This window comes from Protopterus annectens, chromosome 1.part1, assembly GCF_019279795.1.
Source record: "Protopterus annectens isolate FY-2018-M chromosome 1.part1, PAN1.0, whole genome shotgun sequence".
Taxonomy (NCBI): Eukaryota; Metazoa; Chordata; order Ceratodontiformes; family Protopteridae; genus Protopterus; species Protopterus annectens.
Window position 1 is genome coordinate 242,368,583 of NC_056726.1, and position 26,760 is coordinate 242,395,342.

Consider the following 26,760-nt stretch of genomic DNA (forward strand, 5'->3'; position numbering starts at 1 on the left):
ATGGTAGTATATGAGCAAATAACAATACTTTCCGGAGTGTGGAGCCACAAGGCCACTACATAAATGCAAGTACTCTCAAAGGTTTAAATATTTCTGGAATAAATCGGGCACAATGAAAGGTTTAGATACATTTAATAATAATACTACAAAAAGCATATGACAGTACTAAATACCTGTTCACAAAAAAACACAGTTTCAATCTCAGGAAATATAAATAACAACACAGATGTAAAGACTCTGACAGTTACAGAAAAGTTATATTTACGTAATCACACTAGATTTCCTTACTGACTGAGGAATTACTGTTCCCTAGTGACTTACTAAAACAAGGCAAGAGGAAGTGTGATGAGTGTCTCTTGTCAAGTTCCCAAAACAGAGTGCTTCTATCATATCTCTCACTAGTATTCAAATACAGTTTCATTGATGGCTAGAGTGACATTATATCTGGTCATCTGACTAGTGTTTACCACACTAACACCTCACTAGAAGTTGAGCCAGGATCTGAAAACAGATGTGTCACAATACACACCTAGAATTTTGCTAAGGCTTACTACATCATCTGGAAACACTAAAACAAGACTGCAGTTGTGGTGCTGCGGTAGTGTTGTCGCCTTATAGCAAGACGTTGTCCAATTCGATTCTCAGCTAGAGCGTCTTCTGTGTGGAGGCATGTATGAATGAGCGTGCCTTCGTTGAAGGTTGTGCTTCAGGGCTGGTAACTCAGCACGTAAAAATCCTCTACCAATCATTAGCGGACCGGAGTTCTGCTGTGGCGAGCCCTAACCGGGATAAGCCAAAAAATTCATTACTTACACCCTTCCGGCAGAAATTAATAAGCCAGGCTTTTCACGGACATTGCATCTTTAGATGCATTCAGAACTGTGAGATAAAGTCTTTATGGCCTAAACCAATGAATTTCATTTAAGGATATTTTTCGTAAGATTACCTGGACTCTGCTTACACCTTCCCTTACAATTTCCTTCATGAAATATATACATTTCAGTAGTTACTACAATACAGTCTGACATAATTGTGTATTTCTGTTATGTCATGCCCGACCCGCTGTTGATGCATTTGTAACTGAAGAAACTTTACAGATACATTTTAAAAACAATCAACTGTACAAATCAGTTTGATAGTCAAATAACGTACAATTCTTTACAAAATTTAACCTAGCTAAACTGGCATATGTCACACATGCACTGCCTTACTCCCCATAACACAGCAGGCCCTACCTCACATCATCACACCCTGCATATACTGTTATATAAGAATACAGACCGAAATTATTTTTCTTTTGACAGAACACACACTTTGCTATGATCTGTCTCTAGGGTATTTAGGACCCTCATTCTTCCTCCTCCCAGCCTGTGTCATTTCTGGAAATGTACATGTATAGCTGCAGCTACTTCAGCAGTGGTTTCTGATGAAGATAATACAGATTTGAAAGTGCACTTACCACAACAATAAATGTTCAGTCAACTCACTGCTGCTATAGCCATAGTTTGCCCTGTCCCTTTCTCTCTGTATGGTTTCTGCTACAGTTAACTTTTTGCTAGCTTGAATATCTTATTAGGACAGTTCCATCCCCATTTTCATTTGTCAAGAAAGTCCTGAACTGCTTTTGACCCTACATCCCTGATTTGCCGTCACAGGCAGGATGCAGGAGTCAGTAGCAGCCTTAATGCACACATGAAAGGAACAGAAGGCTTTAGAAGACCCACATACCTAAGGGTACCATAGCAGAGATGTCATTGAACATGCACTGTTAAGGTAAGTTGAGGTACAACAATGTATGTTTTTATAAACAAATAGAATAGATTTATTTTCCATAGGTTCATGGGTTAAGCAGTTGTGACCTTAAGGTAAATTGAGGTACAACAATGTATGTTCTTAGCAACAAATATAATAGATTTATTTTCCGTAGGCACATGGGTTAAGCAGTTGTGTCCTCTTCACTTTGTTTACTGTCTTCCTACACACAAATTAGGTGTCACCCGGCAGATTATCCATAGTATGGCCCCCTGAAAATATCCTGTCTTCAGAAAAATCCAGTATTGACACTATAAAATACCCATGGCTATAATGATATGTATTAATCCTTTATAGCCCCTGGAAAACATATAAATGCAGTACAAGTGAACACATGAAAAACGTGAAAACAGTTTTAGGAGTAGTGGTCATTTTCTATTACATGTTTCTGGGGAAGCTTTTTGCTTGATTTCTTGTAGTTGTCAATCTTTTGGACAGCGTATACAAACTGGGCTTTTACCAGTGCTTCTGTGGAACCTCTAGAGGAAAAATTCTATATCTTACATTTCTCATTGCACCCACAGATGCAGTGCTACTTTGAAACAGTTTTTACTATCATAACACTGACGGTAAACTACTTAAATAAAGGTGCAGTTCAGTACAATATATGTCTGACGTATACCGCATCTTTTGATGTAATGACTTCAGTACTTTACTACTCTGCTATACAAGGTACGTATGGCAGGTTAATACTTTGTGATGCAGTATGTCATTTGCAGTAAATTACTTAATGTAGAACAACTGCCTTAGTAATGTTTAAGCAATATGTATGATGTGCAGATGGTAAACCATTGCAAAATAAATGCTGACATTTTTGGTGCATCTCTCTTACAAGTTGAACCTGCAGAAATGAGTTCTACACATACAAATACAGAAGATCAGGTGTTTCTCATGTCAGACTTGGGAAACACTGAATTACCACTGAAAACTGAAGAGCAGGTATGATGCCAATTTCTTTACATTTTGTTGTAATGATTGCTGTTGTGAAGATTACAGTGAGAGTGAAGGATAAATCCAACACTATACAGTGTCTGAAGATAAACATCCGCACAGAAGCAATGATACGACCTGTGTTTATTGACTGAAATTCTAAACAACAGACAGAATAGAAACAGTTATACGGATCAAGCGCTTTCATCCACCCAACATGTGGACTTCATCAGAATCAAGAAAACAATTAACATGGGTCTCGATAGTTTCTATAACAGTATTAGACACTATTCAGATTTGGATTGGGACCATACCAGTCTTGTTATTGAACTAATGTCCACTATCCTTGAACATAATTATATATATTTTGAGGGGGAATTTTACAAGCAGACCCAGGAAGTAGCCATTGGTGCTGCGTGCGCCCCCATATATGCTAACTTGGTTATGCTGGACTGGGAAACTGACAAATTGTTTAAGAGTGAGTACTTCAGATTTATCAGGCATTACACGAGATATTTGGATGATATATTTATATTATGGGATGGACCTGAGGGTATAATAGAAGAATTTATTAATAATTTGAACAATTCAAGTTCATATCTGAAATTTACATACAATCACAGTTGAGAGGGTATTGCTTATTTAGATACGTACGTATCTATTAATAAGGATGGTTTCAAATCCCATATATGTAGGAAAAATACATTTTCCAACAATTATTTGGCGTATACAAGTAATCACCCGTACAAAACCAAGAATAGTATTTTAAGGGGCAGTGCATTCAAGCAGCTATAATGACATCCTCTTATAATGAGATGATTGATGAAATAGAATTCATATGCAGTTTGTTTAGAACTTGAGGATATCCTGTTAAGTTAATGGACAAAATAAAAAAAATATGTTATTGGAGAATGGGGGAAAAATATCCCCCTGCTTTGGGCAACCCCCTTAAAAGTATTACAAAAACGTAATGTGATATTGAGTACAAAAGAGCATGTATTTTGGAATACACCACCAGGCTACTTCTATTAAACTTATTTTAAACAAATATTGGGATGTACTTACAGTAGACACTTTATTGAAAGACATTGTAGGGGAAGCACCCATTTTTGTTTTTAAAATGGGAACAAACATGAAGACTATTTTTGAGAGGAATAATAGGATGGAATGTCTGAATACACAATGTAAGGGAACATGGAAATGTGGATGTTGCAGTTATTGTCATGTTATACTAGAAGATGAGGGGACCATCTTGGAAAATATGAATAGGACTGGAATTATGTTTAGTCGAGGGAATTGTAACACTAATAATATTGTATATGTGGCCATATGTTCAGGTTGTACCAGTTTCTATATTGGGAATACTGAACGTATGTTTAATAAACGAATTTATGATCAACTTTGTGCAATAAGGAGAAAAGACAGTAGGAACACATTGTATAGACATGTAGCAGACACTGACAACAGCTACAAGTTTAAGTTTGCCATCTTAGAACAAATTAAAGTGAACAATAGAGGAGGTAATATTAAGGCCTACTTGGCTGAAAAAGAGGTCAGATGGCAAATTCTTAATGACGCTTTCGCCCCACCAGGTTTAAATGAATACATAAATATCAAACCAATATTATTAAAAACACAATAGGTTTTTGCTATGTATGATACATAGATATTTTTCCTGTACATACATAATATTTATGTGACATATGTTTATGTAACATTATATATGCATTTGCACACATAACGTATGATGTAATGTGATCCTATCTCGCCTACATTCATTACTGATGGGCTTGGAGCCGAGAATCAGCTCCGACTCGGCCGCTATAACTAGCACGAAGTCTCTCATTGGCTGGGCCAACCCTCTATCCCAGGATGCACCATGCCCAAACCCCCAGATCTTTTTTGCCGCTCCTAGAGTATCGACATGGTCTCAACTTGGCTGTGGCTAAGTACCCTCTTTTTTGGTCTTTTATAGCTGGTTTTTGTCAAAATTTTGTATCCAAAAGCTATTTTAATAGCTACGTTGTTTGTCTTGCCTTTTGTTTAATTGCAATTGTTTCTGTTGTTGTTGTGGGTGATCCTTCTGTTTGGTGGGCTAGGCCCATTTGAGTTAGAGGGCCTTTGCCCTATCTTGTGTCTCTAATCGGGAGTTTAAATTAGCGCCCTTTCCTTCCTTCCCCCCTTGTGTTGTCGAGTGTGCAGTCGTTTTGTCATCATGTCTGGCAAAGAGCAAAAAGAACATAAGCCACTGGGCTTTAAAAAATGCACCAAATGTGGTTATAAAATGTCACTGACTGATGGCCATGCCATCTGCGTTTATTGTCTTGGTGCCATACACTTGCAAGGATCTTGCAGTGTTTGTCATGCTTTCTTTTCTAGGGTCTTGCAGGAGAGAAAAAATAAACTTATCCTGAAGGGTTTAAGTAAACCCTCCTTTGAGGAAGCCTTAGCATCTTCTCCGTCCTCTGAAAAATCCAGGGCGAACACGAAAAAAAAGTCTCCGGCTCCAACCAGTTCCTCTGAGCCACCGGAGAAAAGATCACGATCTATGTCCCCTTCCTCGGCTCCACTGGTCTTGGCACCACTGGATAAAGGGTCCAAAGCTGTGTCTCCTTCCTCGGTTCCACTGAGCTCGGAGACGCAGGATAAAGGGTGGACAGCTGGGCCTCCATCCTCGGTTCCACTGGTCTCGGAGCCGCAGTAAATGTTGTCTATTTCTGGGTCGGTTTCCTCGGCGCCACAACTTTCGGCGCCGAAGGAGGTTTCGGTGCTTCTCGAACCTGCTTCGGCTCCGATCCTTTTGGAGCTGATTCGGAGCCGTTCTCCCAGCCTTGTCTCTGATCCGATGGACAAGGTTTGTCGACCCCCTTCTGTCTCCTCCAGGTCCTCCAGGCTGTCGGATTCGGATGTAGATAGGGTTGTCCAGAGACTTCTCCAGTCGCCAGTGTTATTCTAAATTATTTTCGGCTCCAGCCCAGTCGGCTCAGGAGTCTGCCATGGTATCGGTTCCGATTCTTCCTCCTCCGACAACCTTGGTGTCGTTGGAGTTTGCTGAATCGAGTGAAGTCCTGAGGTCGGCTCCGAGACCCCCTGCCAGTCTTTCGGTCCTGACCTCGGCTCCAACCTCCTCCATCCCTTCCACAGGTTTTGGTACTCGGGTGTCCTCAGGCGAGCCCGAGGGGGATACATCGGGACCTCTGTCTTCGGTTACTAGTCTTCCCCTTGGTGCTTCGGCTAGGGGAACCCCAACTCCGGTCATGGTCTCGGAGACGGGCCCTTCCTGCGATTCTGGGGGACCCACCTTTGAGGCTATGAGGAGCGCACTGGCCAAGTCCTTAGTGACTTCATCCGAATCGGCAACTCCCTCCCCAGACAATGCGACTAGAGTTTCTGGTGCCCCCCCTATCTCTGGACAGCAGTGCTCAAAGGCCTGAGGACACCTCCATGTGTGGTCCCCTGCTTACTGAGGGCCATTGAGAGTCCATGCCTGCAGAGCCTCCCATGAAGTAGCTGTGTAAGAGGAAGCATGTAGACTCTCCAGATGAGTCTGTCACCTCGGATACCGACCTCGATGATGCAGAAGGGTCCCTGAAGTCGTCCTCTGATGATGTCTCGTTCTCCGATATCCTGGAGATCTCGAGACAACGGGGCGACTGGCCATCCAAAAACCCATCTGAGGAGGAGTCGGTCTTCCTCAAGCCGTTTTGGAGCTCAGCCTTCCGTCTCCTGGGTGTCTCCGCCCTTCGATGAATTATTGGATCTTATTTGTCGAAGGGTGTGGGAACACCATGACTCTGTGAAACCAGTTCCTAGCTGCCCCAATAAGTTCTTATCTGCGCCTCCTGGAAAATACTTTTTGACCAAGGGAGTACCTGTGGATGCCATGGTGGTGGCGTCTGCCACCCAGCAGGACATGGCAGAGGCTTCTATTTCCATCCATCCTCCTAATAAGGAGTCTAGGAGTATGGATAGGTATGGGAAGCGTACCCTGTCTTCAGCGACCTTTACCTTGCGGTCATTGAATTACTTGTGTCATTTTACGTGGCTCCAAAGGGATCTCATAAAGGAGTTGGGAGATACCCTGTCAGGTAACTTGCCTTAGGCATTGGCCCAGTCTGTTAACGCCCAGCTGTCTACCCTTTATTCCGTCGTCAACTCGTCCATGAGGCTCATATCTTATACAGCCGAGGGGGCGGGTAGAGCAGCGGGTTCGGGCGTAGCCCTTAGGAGGCAAGCTTGGATGCGGTTGTGTCATTTTTGCGGAGGCTTTCAAGTCTTCTTTCATGGACGCCCCATTCGACAGGTCCTCCCTTTTTGGACCTAAAGTGAAAGACACCATCACTAGATGTGAGCAGGAGGGTAAGACTTTGTCTGCCGTTGGGGCCCGTTTTTCGCTTCCCACTAGACCTTATCCCAAGGCTCAGAGGGTAGGAAAAATGTGGTTCAGAAAGTCTCAAAAGTCTTTCCCTGCCCATCAAAGTGACCCCCCCCTCCAGAGGCAGGGGGGGGGATTACTCTGGAAGACATCGCCCTAGAGGCGGCGTAGGCCCCCGCAATACAGGAGACCGTGAATCCTTTCGTGGTTCCTCCTACCAATGTCCCTGAGGGATTACCAGACTGTGTGTCTCCGGAGCCAGTCGGGGTAGTTTTTCGGAGTATCTTCAGGTGTGGTAGTTCATCAATCAGGATCGATGGGTGCTTCGAATTATCACCAGAGGTTATTCCATTCCCTTTATCTGCCCCCCCCCCCCTGCCATCAAGGAGAATCCTGGACGTCCCACCCAGTCAACGGGATCAAGCAGCACTAGAAATCTCAAAGCTGCTAGAAAAAGGAGTCATCCAACCAGTTCCCTCAGACAAGATCGGATCAGGAACTTACTCAAGGTTATTTTTGGTGCCAAAAAGAACTGGGGACTTGAGACCCATTCTGGATCTCAATCGTTTAAACTGCTTTGTAAAGAAGTCCATGTTCCTAATGGTCACGTTGCAATCCATTTTCCCCTTGCTGGAGAAAGGAGTATGGATGTGCTCCATAGATCTCAAGGATGCCTATTATCACATCAAGATAAATGAGGCTTCCAGGCATCATTTACGCTTCCGGCTCGGGGCCAGTCATTTTCAATTCTGGGCCCTGCCCTTTGGTCTAACCACAGCCCCCAGGGTGTTCACCAAGTGTTTGCCAGTGGTGACAGCTGACTTGAGACGTCTAGGATTCCAGGTGTTTCCTTATTTAGACGATTGGCTCCTCACCGCCCCCACCAGGCATCTACTTGTTCAAGCCATGAGAGCTACTGTCAAATTGTGACATCTACTAGGAATCACAATCAACTGGATAAAATCTGCATTGCTGCCATCACAGCATGTTGCCTTTATCAGCGCAGAGCTAGACTCTGGAAAGATGCGAGCATTTCTACCCATAGAGAGAATAAAAGTGTTACAGGCCCAAGTTCTGGCTTTGCTGCCCCGGGGGAAAGCCCAGACCAGGACAGTTCTTCAGTTGTTGGGAACAATGGCGGCTACCATTCTTCTAGTTCCACTTGCCAGGTTACATATGCGAATACTTCAATGGCTCCTTTCGGCCCAGTGGTCATATCAGGAACTTCCCTTGTCCCATCCTATTCTCATCACGGAGAGATGCCGACAAGATCTTCGTTGGTGGCTTCTCCCCTCCAATCTGAATCAAGGGAGATTGTTCAGCCCCCCCGTCCCCTGTTGCCACGGTGACCACAGATGCCTCCCAGATAGGGTGGGGGGGGGCATTATCTGCGCAGGGCGGTTCAAAGTGCGTGGCAAGATCACGAGACTCACTTGCATATCAGTGTTCTGGAGATGAGAGCGGTGCTTCTAGCGTTGCAGGCACTTCACAGCTTTCTTCCCCAGGGAACTATTGCGATTCTTTCCGACAATATGTCGGTTGTCCGGTATCTGAACAAACAGGGGGGAACCAAGTCCTACCCCCTTTGCAGGGAAGCCATGAGTGTGGAACTGGGCGATTGCTTCCCAACATTTTCTAGTGGCAATGCACATTCCGGGGAAGTCCAATGTGATAGCAGACAAGCTGAGCAGAGCTATTCTGATGCCTCACGAGTGATCCCTGAACGATTGAGTGGCTGCTGAGATCTTCTCCAAGTGGGGTCTTCCCTGCTGCGACCTCTTTGCCAGTACCCTAAATGCGAAGTGCAGTAATTATTTCACTCTGATCCCTCCTCAGGGGGAGTCACCCAGGGATGCTCTAGTCCACATTTGTCCCTCCGGTCTGCTCTACGCCTTCCCGCCGGTCCCTCTCCTGCCAAGAGTGATTTAGAAGGCAATCTCCTTGGGAAGCAGCATGATTTTGATCGCACCACACTGGCCCCGTCAAGTTTGGTTCCCCTTCCTTCGGAAGTATGCGATGGATGGTCCTTGGATTCTGGACCCAGCTCCAGACCTATTGACTCATTAGTTGGGACAGCCCCATCCATCCCTCCGAACTGTCAAACTTGCTGCTTGGCTGCTCCACTTCCTACCTTAGTCAGACAGCATACCCTTACCCCAGAAGTAGTACAGATTCTGTCTTCTTCTCACAAGTCTTCTACTAGGAAGATATATTCTAGTAAATGGAAGAGACTTGCAATTTGGGCTCAGCAGTGTAATCTTGATCCCCTTACAGCCCCTGTGTCAGTGGTGTTAGATTTTTTGGCAACACTCTTTAGACAGGATTCCGCTGTCTCCACTATAAAGGTTCAATTGGCAGTGATCTGTAATTATCACATTGCTTATGTGCCTTACCTTATGGGTCATAAGCTGTGTAAATCCTTTCTGAAAGGAGCCTGGTTACTTCACCCCCCGTTTCGCAACCCGTTTTACCATGGGATTTAAATGTCGTGCTCGGAGCTTTAACGTGTCCTCCCTTTGAGCCGGCAGCCACTTGCGAATTAAAATTCTTATCATGGAAGACGGCCTTTTTGGTAGCCATTACTTCAGCCAGAAGGGTATCAGAACTTCAAGCTCTTTCTGTCAAACCGCCTTATTTGATTTTTCATATGGTCATAGTATCTCTAAGACTAAATCCTTCCATTCTCCCTAAGGTCTCTTCTGCCTTTTGTCTCCAACAGTCTGTTGAGTTACCGGTCTTTTTTCCACAATTCTCCAACAAAGCAGAATACATATTTCACCAGTTGGATGTGCATAGACAATTGAGGTTTTATTTGAATAGGACACAACAGGAGAGGAAGTCAGATCAGTTGTTTGTGTCTTTTTCGGACAATAGAATTGGCAGATGTGTAACTAAGGCCACCATTGCTAAGTGGATTAGGGATTGCATCTCATTCATTTATGCACTGTCGGGAAGGGATCTTCCCTTTCCAGTGAAGGTGCATTCCCCCAGGGCTATGGCAACTTCAGTGGCTTTTCACGCTAGACTGTCCGTGGATGAGATATGTGCAGCGGCTACTTGGACTTCTCCACATACCTTTATTTCTCATTACAAGCGGACGTGGCATCTAGGGCTCGGGCTTCCTTTGGTTCCACAGTGCTCAGGAGTGTTTTCCAGTGAGCCTCCCAGGATTTAGGTGCTAGGGATGCTGTCCCATCACTAAAGAATGTTGGCGAGATAGGATCACATTACATCTGTTAGTTATGTACTTACCATAACGGCAGATGTATGTGATCCATCTCGCCTACATGATTACGTACCCGCCTTCCTTACCCTGCCTGTTGGACTTGGAGGAAAAAAGTATTTTTAGATTCCCCTGAGGATATTATTTTTTCTCTTCTCTTACAAGCATCTCTTTGTGGTTTCTGTTGGTGGAAGAATAATATTGGGGCAAACAAGATCTGGGGGTTTGGGCGTGGTGCATCCTGGGATAGAGTGTTGGCCCAGCCAATGAGAGACTTTGTGCTAGTTATAGCGGCCGAGTCGGAGACGATTCTCGGCTCCGAGCCCGTCAGTAATGAATGTAGGCGAGATGGATCACATACATCTGTCGTTATGGTAAGTACCTAACTAAGAGCTCCATTTACATGTACTATTCTTTTTATATTAATCTTCCACTACGTAACAACTATGTATTTATATATTTACTTATTCTACTTATCTAGTTACTACTTTTTTAGATTAAATTTTTTTATGCATATTTAATATGATTTCTTATGGTTTTTATGCTTATTTATTATATTTTTGGATGGGCATTATTACGATTTTACTTCAATAACAATACGAGAGAGAGATATATTTTCATTACATAAGTTAGATATATTCTTAGTATTTATTTATGCTGAACAATATTAGAATTATGTAGAGATGTAAGTCAATGACTACATTACATTTTAGATGTATTTAACAAGATCATACAATGGATGTATTATTAACTTTTTACTACATTCCCATAGGATTGCATTTATATTTTTCATGATAACATGTACAGCTGAGCATATATCGGTGTTTAGTTTATTTCTGGACACCGTGTCTGTATACAGTTCAATTAATTATTTTATATTCAACTGTTGTTCTGGAAGTATATTTTAGTATCATATGTTTGATATATTTAATTTTTCATATGTTAATTTTTATTGGTAGCACAGGAATTATTAGCAAGGAGACTATTTGATCTTATTATTTTACTATTTATTATATTATATTTTTGGTGATATGACGTGCAGAGGGAAACTATGCACTATTTAGGATTTATCCGTTTATATGGTTAGTGCCTTTTTAAATGTATCTATAGTTTTGACCCCTAAAAATGTATAAATTAGCCCATGTTAATTGTTTTCTTGATTCTGATGAAGTCCGTATGTTGGGTGGATGAAAGAGCTTGATCTGTATAACTGTTTGTGTTCTGTCCATTGTTTCAAATTTCAATCAATAAACACAGGTCGTATCATTGCTTCTGTGCGGGTGTTTATCTTCAGACAGTGTATAGTGTTGGATTTATCCTTCGTTGTTGCTGGTACATACAATATATTTTGTAAGGTTGCAGTGACAGTAACTGAAAAAGTAAGCCTTCCTTCTGTATACTGTTAAGTAGTTCCTACTAAATATGTGTACAAGGTATGCCCAGTATAACTGTAGGAACTGCATGGAGACCAAGACTGAGCAAGACCAAGTACTGCATCTTCTGTAGCTACCTACTTTGCACATGTATTTATGAAGGTGTACTTTAAAACAGTGTTTCATGTGCTGAACAACTATAGATACATTAAAATATTTTCTTCAAATACTTCACTGTATCGTAGTTAAGACCATGAGGTCATAACTCCGAACACTTTACCATTCCTAAAGTAGCACCCTAAGAAATCAGACAAGGGAAGTTTAAAGTTTTTAGTTACTCAAACCATTTCACTGTGCTAGCTGAGATCGTTTTTCACATGTTTGAATCTATTTTACTGAGAAACCTGAATGGAAGGCAAATATATTTCAAAAAGGGTTTCAGGCGGTTCTGTGTTTGAAATTCATGTCACTTGATTGCCCGTTTGCAGATGTTAATTGGCTAAAAATTATGAGGTTTACTTTTCCAGGTACTGCAGTTACTTCTTTGCTGTTATATGTAATTAAATATTACCACTAATGTAGAAGGCATTTAATATCGTTATTTTGCAGTAGTCAGGTATATTTTTAACAGGTACTTCCTAAAGCAATTGAGTTACTGTTTCTACTGTCTAGTACTACTTGGCAATTAGCTCAGTCTCCTGTAAAATACAGGAGAACTTGAAAACCGTAGGAGCCAAACCTTTTGTGGAAATGTGATTTCCCATATAATTATTCACTACCTCACAAAATACCTTTTCCCGTCACTTCTGGCCTCTTCTTTGCATTTAACTTGCATTTGCATGTTGTGCCACTGATGACCAAAAAAAAGGTATGTCAGTGCAAATCGATGGCAGAAGTTAAAACAGAATTCATTATTTTGAATGATTTGTAATGTACCATTACTTCCTTCCTCAGCTGTGTGGGTAATTTGTGTGGGGAAGAGAACTGGTGAGAACTCAGTGTAATGTTGACCAAAATTGAAATCTACTGTGACAGTTGGAAAATACAGTCATGTCTTACTACAGAATGTGTGCTACATACTGTAATTTGGACATCTGCATAAATTATTACCACTGCTGCATTAATATGTTTTTCATCTTTGTGATTTCTTAGGGAACTACAGACATGTGTGAGAAATCTGAAGTGGAATCATTTCACTCCTTTGAAGAAGTGAGGAAAGCTATCAGTGAATTTGAGGAAAACACAAAATCCAATTTCATTGTTGTGGAACAGAACAAACACTTTTCGAATGAAAGTAAGGATTTTGCAGGAATTATGGTTTGACACACAAAAACATCCACATTTCAATACTGATAATTGTGCAATTTAACATTGCTGTGTTTGCATCAATTTTGTATGAATAACAACATTCTGATTTCGTTCCATATGATTAGTATGGTAAAACAGTTGCTACCTCTACTTGCATCACTTTAGGGAGACAAAGGGTCATCTCATTAAGAGCACAGCACATAGCTTATCCATCAAACATCAAGTAGTACAGATCAATAAAGTTGCTGTATTCATATCTTGTGACTACAGCCAGTCTCTAAAAATGTCACCTGGATAGTGAAATGGAATGCAACAGTGAAGCCACATCCCATGATTCTGTGTGCAAATAACACGGTGGTTATAGCAGTACAAGAGGGCAATCAGGTGCCTGAAAAAGAACATAGAAAGGAAAATTGCGGAATAGGCTCACTGCTTTATGTACGTGGGAGGGGTCGTTAGCAGAGGGGAAATCTGAATGAGGAGTTCAAAGCTATGATCAGAGTGCTCTCAAGTGACACACACAGTCAGGAGTAGGCAGTGACAGAAGGCTGCCACAGAACCTGAAACAGTAGGAGTACTAACCGTTGCTGTATCCAGAACTACTGTGATGACACAGAATCATGGACAGTGCAGTCAGAGCAGCTGAAGAAAGTGGAGGTGATGGAGGTGAAGTGCATGAGACAGGTGGTAGGACACAGACTGTGATACTGGAAGAAATGAGGACATTATAGCAGTATCCCAAGTAGCTCAAATTGCTTAGAAGTTCAGGAGATCATGGCAGTTTGGTCATACTTGTTGCAAATGAAAGGAGCAATGTGATGCATAAGATTTGGGACAAACAAAAAATTTGAGGACATATATTGGTGTCCTGCAAACAGATGTACACATTGCATAGGTTAATACCTCCGACAGGTATGATAGCTGAAGAATATAGGAGACCGTCATTGAATGTAGAGATTTGTTGACAGTTGACACAGTACACTGAACATGGAATCAAAGGCTCTACATCTCAGCAACATGCCATCTGCTTATTGCAGGCATGCTGGATTTCAGAGATGAGAACATATGCCTTTATAGGAATAATGGACTGAATCAAGGTTATTTTCTTACTTAAGTGAATACTGTGTCAGATGCTAACCCATTCATGCAGCTGCGGAAAGCTTACAAGTGGTACAGTGTTAATACCTTACATTTCCACACTACATACACGGGGACATCTTGTCATGTCAGGCAGATGATGCTTGAATTGATATACCTTATGCAATTCTTTTTAGCAAAATTTGTATCAATGTGTTTCAGTTTTCAAACTTGTCTGTAGAGCATGTATGATTACTGAACTCATTTTTCACTGCTGTTATATGTCAATCAAAAACAAATTGTGATGACCATGACATGGCTTCAATATCTTTACATTCCTTCTCAGTGGATATTCTCATTTCTTAGACAAACATTGAAACTGCTGTCTCTGAAGGGTGGTGGGGTCATTACTGTACGTTTCTTCCACTAACACTTGTTGAGTACACAGTAAGGGTTAATACAGTTAAAGAAGTCCATTTTAAAAAGGTACAGTTCACTATACTCTGGTTTGTTGTGAATTATTTCAGTATTTCGGTCTGTTCTTATGGTGACGAAAACAGTTTAAAAGAGCAGGCGTTATATTATTGCTGCATTTTCAATTGACAAGTACGGTTATGATCCACATTTTAGAAATAAAAAATGTCAGTCCAACAGCCTGCTGTGGGACCTACTGGCAGCAGAATGAAAATAATAATTTAAGGTCATTCTGATAAAAAATGTCACATTGGTCATACCTGCAGTGAATGTAGCACTTCATTGGCTATGTGTTTGATGTCAAGCACCCAAAAAAAAAATTGTACTCTTACTGATACAAAGTCATTCACATTTCTTGACTGTGTCTGTGATCTCAAAATAGTCATGCAGAATGAGAAGCACTTCTGTTAAAAAAAGTTTCACAAAAGGTTTTTGTAAGGTTGCTGTACATTTCCTGTAATAGCCATTTCTCAGTTAAACTTGTCTCGTACTACGAAGCACACGGTATATAATCTTATACTCCTACTTGGACATGAGCAGTCATTGCTGGAGAGCCTTCTACACATAAATTCCAGAATTTCATATCTGAGGCTTCACAGTATTGCAGGCTTGCACGAAGCAGACAGCCAGTTTCATAGAAGAGATTAATCCCTTGTACTTCTTGGTGTGTGTGTGTGTGTGTGTGTGTGTGTGTGTGTGTGTGTGTGTGTGTGTGTGTGTGTGTGTGTGTGTGTGCGCGCGTGCGTGCGCACTATGTGTATGTGTGTGTGTGTGTATATATATATATATATATATATATATATATATATATATATATATATATAAAAATGAATATATATATATATATATATATATATATATATATAGGTTTATAGATAGGTACTAGGCTATTTGCCCAAGGGCATTTATAAGCCTTGCTACAGTGTGCCAGCTTTCGCCGCACCATTGATTAATTAACTTTGCCTCTGTCAAGAAGAGTCAATGAAGTGATCCCAGGGCTGTATTTTCTGTTACCCATCCATTTGTCAAGGTTTCTCTTGAAGAGTGTTAGTGAGGACCTCTGCCTAATGTAGTTATGAATTTTGTTCAAAACCATGTGGAGTCTCTGTGACAGGAATGTATCCCTCCAGCATGTTCTATTTATTGTTGAGGCAAGGTTTAGCTCACTAGAGCAAGTGTCTCGCAGTGACTTGGATATATTTAGGTGGAGCATGTCCATCAATTCTGAGTTGAACATGGCTTTGTAAGTCAGGCAGAGATCACCTCTGAGTAATCGATATGTCAGTGAATACAACCTGAGTTTTTCCAGTCGGGCTGCATAGGACATATGTTTTAGGCCAGTAATCCTCTTGGTGAGTTACTTTTGTGGTCTTTCCAGCTGTTTAAAGTGTCTTGTGAGGTACATCCCAAATGGGGCATTGTACTCCATGATGGGTCTGATGAGTGACGAGTAGAGGGGCACTATAAACTCTTTATTTCTGGAAGCCAACACTTTAGTAATTAAATGGGTTACATAGAAGGATTGCCTAACTACTTTGGCAATATGATTGTCAAAGGAGAGATTACTATCTACCTGGGTCCACAGATCTCTTATTACCTCTTCTGTATTAAGGTGGCTGCAACCTATGTGGTAATTAATGGGTGTTTTGTTTTTCCCAAATGGGATGACTATGCATTGTTTGGCATTTAGCTTGAGACCATGACTTTGACATCAGGTGTCCGTCTGAGTAAGGCCCTTTTGGAGAATGTCCATGTCAGCCGGAGAGTCAATTACGGCTCCCAGTGTGTAGTCATCGGCGAACTTGGTTAGCCATAGTCCTCCCATGTTTGCCTGTACTTTACAGACGTATATGCCGAACAGTAGGGGTCCCAGGACCAAGCCTTGTGAGACACCACTTGTGACTGGTTTAGAGTCGTACCTGCAGCCTGCTGTTCTTACTGTGTGAGTTCTGTCTGTAAGCCTGTTGGCATCCCATCTCGTGACATAGGGGTTTATGTTCATGCTGGTGAGATATTCTATAATTCCCGAGTGGGGAATGGTGTCAAAAGCCTTGGAGAGGTCAAGATAGGATGTGTGAACCAACTTCCCCTCATCTATGGCCTTGGTGACTGTCTTGAAGAAGTCAACCGGGTTTAGTAGGCATGATCTGCCCTTAACAAAGCCGAACTGGGTCGGGTCAAGTGTTTGGAGGTTCCCAATGTCTTTGTTAATGAGTTCTATGATGATGCACTCCATAGCCTTGCAGACCAGGATATTCAGGTGTATGGGGTGAAAGTTACCAGGGTCAGTTGTGGTCTCTCCTTTGTGGAGCAGAATAACCATTGCTGTGCGCCATTCTATGGGCATGTAGCCTGTGGAGAGGCTCAGGTTGAACAGTGTGTCGGGGGTTTAGTTCGTTCTGTAGTTTGTGCAAGATGCAGCCTGGGACACCATCTAGCCCCATTGACGCTGTGCTTTTAGCTTTTGAAAGGGCTGTTTTCACTTGTGTGTCTGTGATTTCTGGGTTACTACACTTTTCTGGTATTGTTGTGGACCCTTTTGGGGGTCAGTGGAGGGTGAAGTTTGCACTGAATCTATCTGTCAGGATGATGGCAATATCAGTAGGTTCAGATTATTTTGTGCTATTTTACACTAACTCAGAGCATATCTGCGAGTTGCCACTAAATTCTTGACTTAGCTAAAGAAGGCTCAGTGGTTATCTTTCGAATCCTTGGCTATTTTTCTTTCGAAGTTAGCCTTGGATGATTTTATGAGGGACCTTAGTGTCTTACTGATAATGATCAGGGATGTCTTTCCTTCTTGGGATTATCTTTTTTTCTCTGAACTATTTTCCTCCTTCTATTGTACCACCTGTTTAAGGCAGGGGTCCACCAAACTGGTTTCCTTCTCTTAGGGGAGTGAGTCTTGGTTTTGTTTGGGGATAGCATGATCCATGCATTTTTGTAGGTGCCCATAGAGTACATTAGTAAATGTTTTTGCAGGTTGGACAGCGTTATCCTTTAGCATGGGGGTTTTGAAACTTCCCACCTCGTTCTTAAGCAAAGTGAAGTTTGCTTTTGAAAAGATTTTCACAGTGGTTTCTTTTACTGGGGATGGTGGCGGAATGTGGATAATCCAGAGTGATTAGTTTATGGTCTGATCTAACCAGTGATGGGTTGACCTCCAGTGCGGAACACCTGTCACCCATGTTGGTGATGACCAGGTCCAATATGTTTTCACCTCAGTTAGGGTAGTTCACCAGCTGATCCAGGGCATTTGAGTTGATAAATTCAAGGAAGTGCTGTTCCTTGAAGTTTGTACTTGCGTATTTTTCCCAGTTAACAGTAGGGAAATTGAAATCACCCAATATCAGGGTGTTGTGTAGAACCTTCATGTTTCCACTGTCTCCAGAAAGGCATAGTGGTGGTCCTCTGGGTCATCGAGGTTGATCTGTATCGGGCCCCAATTTGCATTGCAGATTTGCCAAATGTTAGTTGCACATGGATGATCTCAGAGATATCATGGTGTGCCACTAACCTGGAGGTGTAGGTATCCTTGATGAATATGGATACACCCCCTCCTTTTGTATTTCAGTCCATGTTTTGTGGCTGAAATGTGTATTGTGAGTTGTAGCCCAGTAGTGCTGTGGTTCTCTATGGAGCCTTGAACCAGGTTTCAGTTACTGCACAGATGTCAACATTCTCCATACTGCAGAGTGCTTTGAGTACTTGCATTTTGAGATTTAAAATCCTGGCGTTGAGTAGCATACCCCTCTTTTTTTTTTTGTGCTGTTTATGTAGGTGGGTTTGCCTTTTGAGCCTTGCTTGAAAAAGGCACTATGGGGGCATCAAGAGCCTTGGCCAGTATTCGAAAGCCTAGGGTTGACAGGTGCAACACATCTCTTGCAAAGCAACGAGGCTTGTCGAGCATGTCGTCCAAAGGCTGACAGACACCGGATCACCCTTTGAATGATACCAGAAGCTTAGCCAATTATTGAAATTAATCATTTTTTTCTTTACAATGTGGTATCATTCTTATTGAGGACAGGATGCTACTCAGGGTCAGGGTCATACCCGCCTGGCTACATGATCAGAGATCTCTTCCATGTCTCTTTTCATGTAGTCCAGAGAGGTAGGTCTCAGGTCATTCATACCAACATGAATAATGAGAGAGTCATATTTGTACTTTTTCAGGGGTGACCTGAGTGCTTGTGTTATGTGGCGGATTCTGGCTTGCGACAGGAAGCTAACAGTAGCCTTCTCCTTGTTCAGCCTAGTGAGTGGGATGTCAGTGTGCCAGACTATATAGATATAGAATGTGGTTTAGTTCTATACATGTATAGATGCACATATGCATATACACATACTTGAACACACGTATACATTCATGTACATATATGACATACATTTCCTGGAGACACATCGACATCTGAGAGGTCCATGTAGATCTGTATACCTTGTGGTAACTACTAATTGTAATAATAACTGAATCAGTACAAGTTATTGCTATTTATTTAACTTTTTTTTTTCCATTACATAGATTTTTGGCCAGCTCTGAAGACAAGAATTCATTGGCAGCAACAAACTCTACAAGGTGTAATTGTGATACCCTTTATCGGTATTCCATATGTGATTATTGGGCGGAAAGTTCTAATGTGTCATTTAGGAAGAGATTTGGCAGTTGCCAAGAAAAGGAAATATGCAGAACAGAGAAACAAAAAACAGGTGAGTATGAGGTTTGTTTTCATAATGTAGTTGTCCCTGTCTTACTGACTGAAATAACAGCTGTAGATCAAATTTCAGTGGTTTGCAGTTATACAAAATTTTACCATTATAACCTCGCTTAATTGAGAATTTGCTAACTTTGCAGCCATTATTAAGTATTTCATAATTACAAATTAATTAAAACAAAACTTGACTAATGAGCGAATCACTGCATTTTACCCACTGTGTAACATATACATCATAGGAATGTATAATATACATTATTTTTACAGACATGGTGACTGCTAACTGAACTATTGACTTTAAGCTTCTGATTCAGTAATTGTCGTTTATATGTATACGACTCACATCACTTTGTATGTCATTCATTGTTATATACATTAATGCTACAACCAGAAGATACTGTTTTGGAACTTCTTTTGAAAAACTGCTTCACCCTCAACCTTCATGTTTCCCTCTCTTGTTTCTTTAGGCACAACATTAATCATCTTCAACACAACAATTTGTATCAATGTCTGCTTCCTCTACATTTGCCTTTCCTTTCAGTGTACTTCCACACAGTTGATTACATTGATGTCAAACAGGCTGTACAAGACCACATCATGAAAAGTTAACAATTACATGCGTTCATAAGGTGCTGCTGATGTATACTGATCAGAAAAATTAAACTTCTAATAAAAGTTTTACTGGACACACGGCTGCAATGTCACATTCAAACACCAGGCTTCCATGTAGAAACTTAAACTCCATAACTATTTCCAGATTTCTATACTGTTATTTATATTTCACTTACCAAAAGAGATGCAACTGCGGTGGTGATGCTGCGGTAGAGTTGTCGCCTCATAGCAAGACATTGTCCCGTTCGATTCTCAGCTAGAGCGTCTTCTGTGTGGAGGCATACATGAATGGGTGTGCCTTCGTTGAAGGTTGTGTGTCAGGGCCGGTAACCCGGTACGTAAAAATCCTGTACCAATCATTAGCAGACTGGAGTACCGCTGTGGCGAGTCCTAACCGGGATAAGCCGAAAAACTCATTACTTATTTACCTAAACAGATGCAGCATATGCAATGTCTTTCTTATGTCTGATAGATTTCAGTCTGTCCATGTTGCTCTAATATCCATGCATCACCTTGTCCATAGTTGTCTTCTTTGCTGGCAGTTTTGCTGTTTATTCCATGAAGTGTGTTATAGGTATAACACATACTGATTTTTAGCCTGTGAGAAAACCATCCCTACAATATTCCAGCAACAAGCATTTAGTGGTATATTTGTGTATGAACACAAGGTAATTAATGTGTTACATACTCCCTGTGCTACACATAATGCTGTTCAGTACTGCTTTTATGTTATTCCTCTTGGGGTGGGGGAAACGGGGCAAACTCTAAAGATACCATAAAACATGAAGCATTGCAGTCTTGATTTACAAACTTTTATGTGGTGTGCCGTACATATCCATATAAACATGTATTTAGTACATGTGAAACAGCATGGTTTTCCTGATGTTTACAGATATTCATCACCGAAACTGCCATATGTTGAGGCACTCAGCATTCTGCTGATAACATGTTTAACACGTCTTTCTCTTTAAAGTAAATTTAACAGTGTCATCTCACCTTGACTACCCTTTGGAATGGATCATTATTACTTAAAATACCTGGACTGTGAACCTCTCTTTAGAAATGTACTAACACAAGGAGACAAAAGACATGAAATTGCCATTTGTTTTCACTATACCAACATGTGAAGAACACTGGAAGAGTGCATTGGACCAATACCAAAGGTGAGTGTGAAACATGGTGTTTCAACCTTTCTTGGCAAGCAATAATATGCTCAATGCACGCATACAGCTTTGGCTGACTAGCATACCGCATGTTCATATACCAATTACATCCATGTTTCCTCTGCTGCTAAGTGCTTTCCAGCTGCAGACACAGCATACACTATCAGATTCTCATGCTGTCACCTACAGGTGGACATGTATCATACTGAAGATTGCAGTATTGCTTCTCACTATATGTCCTTCTACAGTAGTACACTTTTGCTGTCAAAGCTGGAAAGTAATGAAGAGAAGCCCATGCTTTGCTATGCATGTTGACATTAATTTTTGTGTTTCTGTGAGTAGTTTGTTGGTGATGCTGTGCTTATCACTGCAAGGCTTACGCAAAAGGTTTTTATTGACATATAATGCTTGTGCACACCTGCTTGGGAGCAATATTCATGGACTGTACTTAATTGCACATTGGGAGATTTCACACTACATCAGTTTTAATTCTGATGTCACTAAACTTTCAGTGTGACTCCTAGGTACTGGTGAAAATAGCATTCTTTACTTATCTGATGTACTGTTTTGTTTACATTTATATCATTTTCAGTGATAGGTGCTCATGTCACTTGGAAGCAGTTATGGGCCACATTAATGAATGCATGTTTCAATTATTCATTGTATTGACAGTGGAGGTTCAAGGAGAAAAGCTTCAAGGTATGATATGTAATGCATTCAATACTCAACAATAACAAGTAAAATAATGTAGTTTCAGTGAGTACATAGCGTACGTAATACAATTCGTACTTCTGTTCATAAAAACTAATTAACAAACATTGGTTTGAGACATGATGTAAAGATAAGTGATGTATAATACAAGTTGGAGTACTTTAGCACATATAACAGAGGGAGGTATTAGAGCAATTAAGCCCGTCTGAGTGTTAATACACAGTACTGATATCACAGTAATTTGGGTGTGCCAATTTGAAGTAGGCATAATACTTTAAGATGTACAGTGCAGTGAGGTATTGGAAGGGGATAAGCAGCTTAAGTGATTCACTGCTTTCAGGTAGGTATCGAAAAGCTGTTGGAGAGTCCAGGAAAGATATGTCCCAGATAAGGAGTGCAGACAAAGCCAAGAGCCATAGAGGAAGTCTTTTAATAATGTTTTGAAAAGTGAAGGTATGCAATACACCTGAGTGATATAGGAATGCTATTACAAGTGGTAGTTACACTATTTAAATCGAGACTCACCACAACAGCTTGTGTAGTTTGCATATGGTAATCTATTGATCATTTGTTGAACCAAAGGGGAGGGTTGGAAGACAGTAATGAAGCATTGGTCTAATTGCTGGGCAGTCAGGTGGGATGTGGATTATTTTATGGGGTAAGGTTAGCTGAGTATAACATAGGTGGTAAGGAAGCTCAAGCATGTTAAGTGTTTTGTGTTAAACATTGTAGGGTCTGCTAAGGCTTATTGCAAGCAAATTTGCTGACTTTGTTATAACACTGTTCCAATACAGAACTAAGTAATGCTTTTATATTTGTTATGATAGAGAATTTATATAAGACAGAGGGTAAGTGGTACCTACAGTAACCCTGGCTGAGTCTGCAATTAATTTTTTGCCTCTGTGTAGGGGGCCTAGTTGTGAATGGGTATTTCTTGATGATGTTGCTGATATGCAAATGAAATTAATATTGTCATTATTTGTCATGCCCAGTTGTTTTCTGTGGGGGGACTACAGTGTTTTTTTCAGTTTAAGGAAGAAATGTGACAGTTGCTTTTCCATGAAAATTGGATTTTGGGAAACAAATAAGTTAGTTAAATTGGAATGTAGTATTAGGTGATTATCCTGTAATCAAATTTAATCAGAGTTAAAGGCTTCATGTCTAATTTACTAAAATTATATTAGTTTGCCAGAAATGTATATGTTATTTTTATCTAAACTCAGAAGTTAGCAGTTATTTACTGCCATTTACCATATGTCATTTTAGTCAGTGTAATTGACATCAGTTTTCTACTGTCAGTTGATTTGCATTTATCTCCATTTCCCTTCAGCTGCTCATAATATGAGTCAAACATTTTCAGAAGTCCTTCCATCAAAAAGTGAACTAGCCATTGCAGCTGATCCAAACTCAGCTGTTTAATGACTGGGAAAATTGACCTATCCACATGACGATACAATCCTGCAGTTGGTATCTTTAGGTAGCAGATGGGTACAGGAAGGCTTTAGTCCCAACAAACAGATGGCTGTGTAATAGTTGGGCTTTTCAGTGACTGTGATTATGCATTAATGACAAGTCAATAGTCTCTCAAGCCACTGAGTGTTTCGTGATAGACTATAGTGCAGTTTACAGAAGAAATGCTTTGCTATGTTGAGAAAACATGCTTATGCTATGTCAATAGTGACTACTCCCAGTATCGTGTCAGTCGGTTTACCTATAGAATAGCAGGAGAAAAGGACCACTTCCGAATAATTCATTTTGAACATCTAAGTGCTGTTAAGTGTAAATGGATATCAAATGAAATGCATGTTTCAAATGATCCAGCATAGTTGATCTATTACACTTGCTATTACATTTGAGCCTTCACATGCATGCAGTTAGACTACACAGACTCCAGTCACAATGTGATTGATAGTACAGCAGTGACTTCATTTATTATAACTGTAATAGTTAACACATCTATACCAGTGCTTTCACAATTTTTAAATTTTGGATATCTATTTAACATTTTGCTATTTATACATTCTACATACATATTGGATACTGCTGGTAATACTTTTGTTTATGCTTATTTTTAAAGGGAGATGAACACATTATCTTACAACAAAGACAGCTTATTCAGCATACCAAAAAGATGAATTGTCCAGCAAAAATCCTTATTTATCATGTCATGTCTTTTCCAGATTATAAGGTATGCAGTAATACTTTGCCATTTCTCTCAATATTTTTGCAGAGACAAACATAGGGGATGCAAGCATAGTTGTTTTGTATATTTTCTGCAATATATTTACCAGTGCGTGTACATTGCAAATGTCCACTTGATTATGGTAACTGTACTAACAGTATGTTAGAATCAATGACGTGAAAATATTACTAGAATACTCTGCAAAATGTTAACATTGTACAAGGTAGTTGTATATCGCATACATGTTACAGGCCCACTTACACTGATAAATGGACTGTAAAACAGAACTTATGCCTTGGAATATGAACTGAGAAGGTATCTTAGTAATGAAAGGTACAGTTCAATGTCCAATGCAGTCTAGACATAACAACCTCTTGTGCTGGTGAGCATCATGTGGAAGCATTATATATTATTTGAGGTTGTTACTTTCCATCTATTAAGTAACTCCTCCACAGTCTTGAACATGTTCATTGTAAGATATTCCCACCAAACTGTAGATCAACTGTGTGAACCCACTAGTATTGGATTCATTTTTTTAGAAAGTTTTTTGACGTTATTAATCTAAAGAAATACAGCCAAAGGATGTGATACTATCACATGACATGTACAGCCTGAGAGTCAAGATTACCATAAGTAATGTTACAGAACAAAAGCATTACGTATTCATTGTGTGAGTATGTACACTGTTTATACATGAAGTGAGACTGATAGATGAAGTAGTATTTCACAAACTGTAATAACTAGATTTTGAAACCATTGATCCTCCTTTTCCATGCAGTGGTTATTGATTACAGAATGGCAATCTTAAGGCAAAGGTGGGTAAATGGTGATTATTGATGAGGATTAAGACATTTAAGTACGTTTTGATCTGCATATTGTTTTACTTATCATGACAACTAACAAAAGTCTTGCAGCCAATATTCCAACATTAGAAAAAATGTACAGATATTTTTCAGACTTCATTTTATTACTTTAAGTATCATTACTAGTAATAAATGTATTGCAAACAGTGCATTGTACTCGGAAGACATTTGACTACATTACTGTAAAGAGGATGTTTGAAGAGCTACACATAGAATGGGATATGGAAAATGTAGGACACAGCACAGCCCTGAAAATGTCACATGCTGCCATGTTTGCTCCTGTCTTAATTTTTTTTTTAAGTAAGCAGTGCATTGCAAGCTAATTGTGAATAATGTATGCCAGTTTCACAAATCTTAATATTGCATTAGATCCACAGTGTCACTGAGAAAAGAAGAAAACTGGCATCTCAGAAATTGAAGTCTGCTCTTCAGAAGAATACCAGAAATATTCATGTACTGCATACATATTTGACAACATTTCCTAAACGCTCAGACCACGTCAATCATGCAGTGAGTGGAGAGGTAACTGTTATGATGTGAAATACTACAGGTGGATAAGCAAGTGAATAAATGTACATGCACAGATTGTGTTAGTGTCAATAACAAAAGTCTTTCAAGAAGATACATGTTGCATAGTTGAAGATTACAACTGGCACTTCTTTCATGTCACTGTTTCATTTTCAGAAGCCAAGAGTTATGGCATTTATTTATTTATTATAGTTTGATGACCAGGATAGTCCACTGGGCCTGGAAGAGCCCGTTTTCAGTGGCAGCCCCAGTGAGAAAAGATCCACAGGATATAGACAATGCTACAATAGTTATACAAAAGTAAATATACTAATAGGATAGTGAAATATACAGACATAATATACAATTTGTTAAAAAAGACATAACATTTGTAATCCTAGGTAATGATTTACAAAATTGAGATTCATGTAATCTAAACATATTAAAAGTATAGGCATTTCAGATGAAAAAAAACATGCAAGTAAAACATTTATGTTCAGATAAAAAAATATGTGCTTGTGTGTTATTTTTTTATTTCCTTTCTGTTTATATCCAGCTGTATATGTTTTATACGAGTGATATATCATTTTTCACATATGTGACCTATGATGGGCAGTGGGATTCGGAAAGATTTAGTACAGTGTAGACTCCATATCTGTGAGGATAGCCTCATCATGGTAAGCATGTACACTTGTTAATGTAGTTTACCACTGAGGAATTCCCTTTTTGGGTGCCTCAGCAAGCAAAATAGGCTTGTGGGTGATGCAGCATGCTAATGTGGCTGTCTTGGAGAGTGGGTAATACTACATGAAACAATTGCACACCCTGTAACTGTCAGCTCCTCCAAATTTTCCAAGATGTTTTCTCTCCCAAATCACCCATCTTAGTGAAATGTTACACTATAGGAAGTGGTGAACAGTGTCCAAAAGATAATAAAATAATATTAATTTCTATGGCTGCACTACTGAAACAGGTAATGCCAGCAAGCCTGAGTGTTTGAGGTGTGTCGTATGCCTATTTTTTGTGATAGGGTGGTCACAGTAGGGAGGGAGGTACATGATGTCACCATCATACATATGTGTGCAGGTTTGAATATGTGCGAGGGTAAAGGGGGTATTTGCATGACTGTGTGCCAGTGTTGTGGAACATGCTAGTGTGCCTGCATGTGTTCAGTACAGAGGCATGATGATTAGTTGCTTTTGACACCTTCCTCATTGTGGTTTTGCCATGTCTCTGATTCAGAATTTCTTTCCTTTGAGCTATCTCATGAACACATACTAATTGATTAATGCAAGCACAGAATAATTATGTGAATGTAATGGAGAGGTGACATTCAATCATTTACTTGCATCATCCATAATGAGCAGAAGACTGACTAAAATTAATCCTTTTTATAGTAAGCACAGGAGAGTACAACAACCAATCTAAGAAAGCTAACACT

General features: G+C 40.2%; 1 protein-coding gene across 2 annotated transcripts in view; it reads left to right on the plus strand.

Moving 5' to 3' along the window:
- The first annotated feature begins 2,654 nt into the window (after nt 1-2,654).
- The window catches only part of LOC122804449, a 70,046-nt gene continuing 45,940 nt past the window's right edge, over nt 2,655-26,760 (plus strand). Inside the window, exons 1-3 of one of the 2 annotated variants that reach the window (XM_044074305.1) lie at nt 20,779-21,056; nt 23,845-23,955; nt 25,182-25,334. Coding sequence is in view for 1 of the 2 variants with exons in the window: in XM_044074315.1 (XP_043930250.1) it covers nt 2,662-2,751; nt 12,866-13,007 (232 nt within the window). In the remaining variant the exon portion in view is untranslated. Of the gene's footprint in view, nt 2,752-12,865; nt 13,008-20,778; nt 21,057-23,844; nt 23,956-25,181; nt 25,335-26,760 lie in introns of those variants that run through there. The other variant, XM_044074315.1, reaches the window with a different exon arrangement.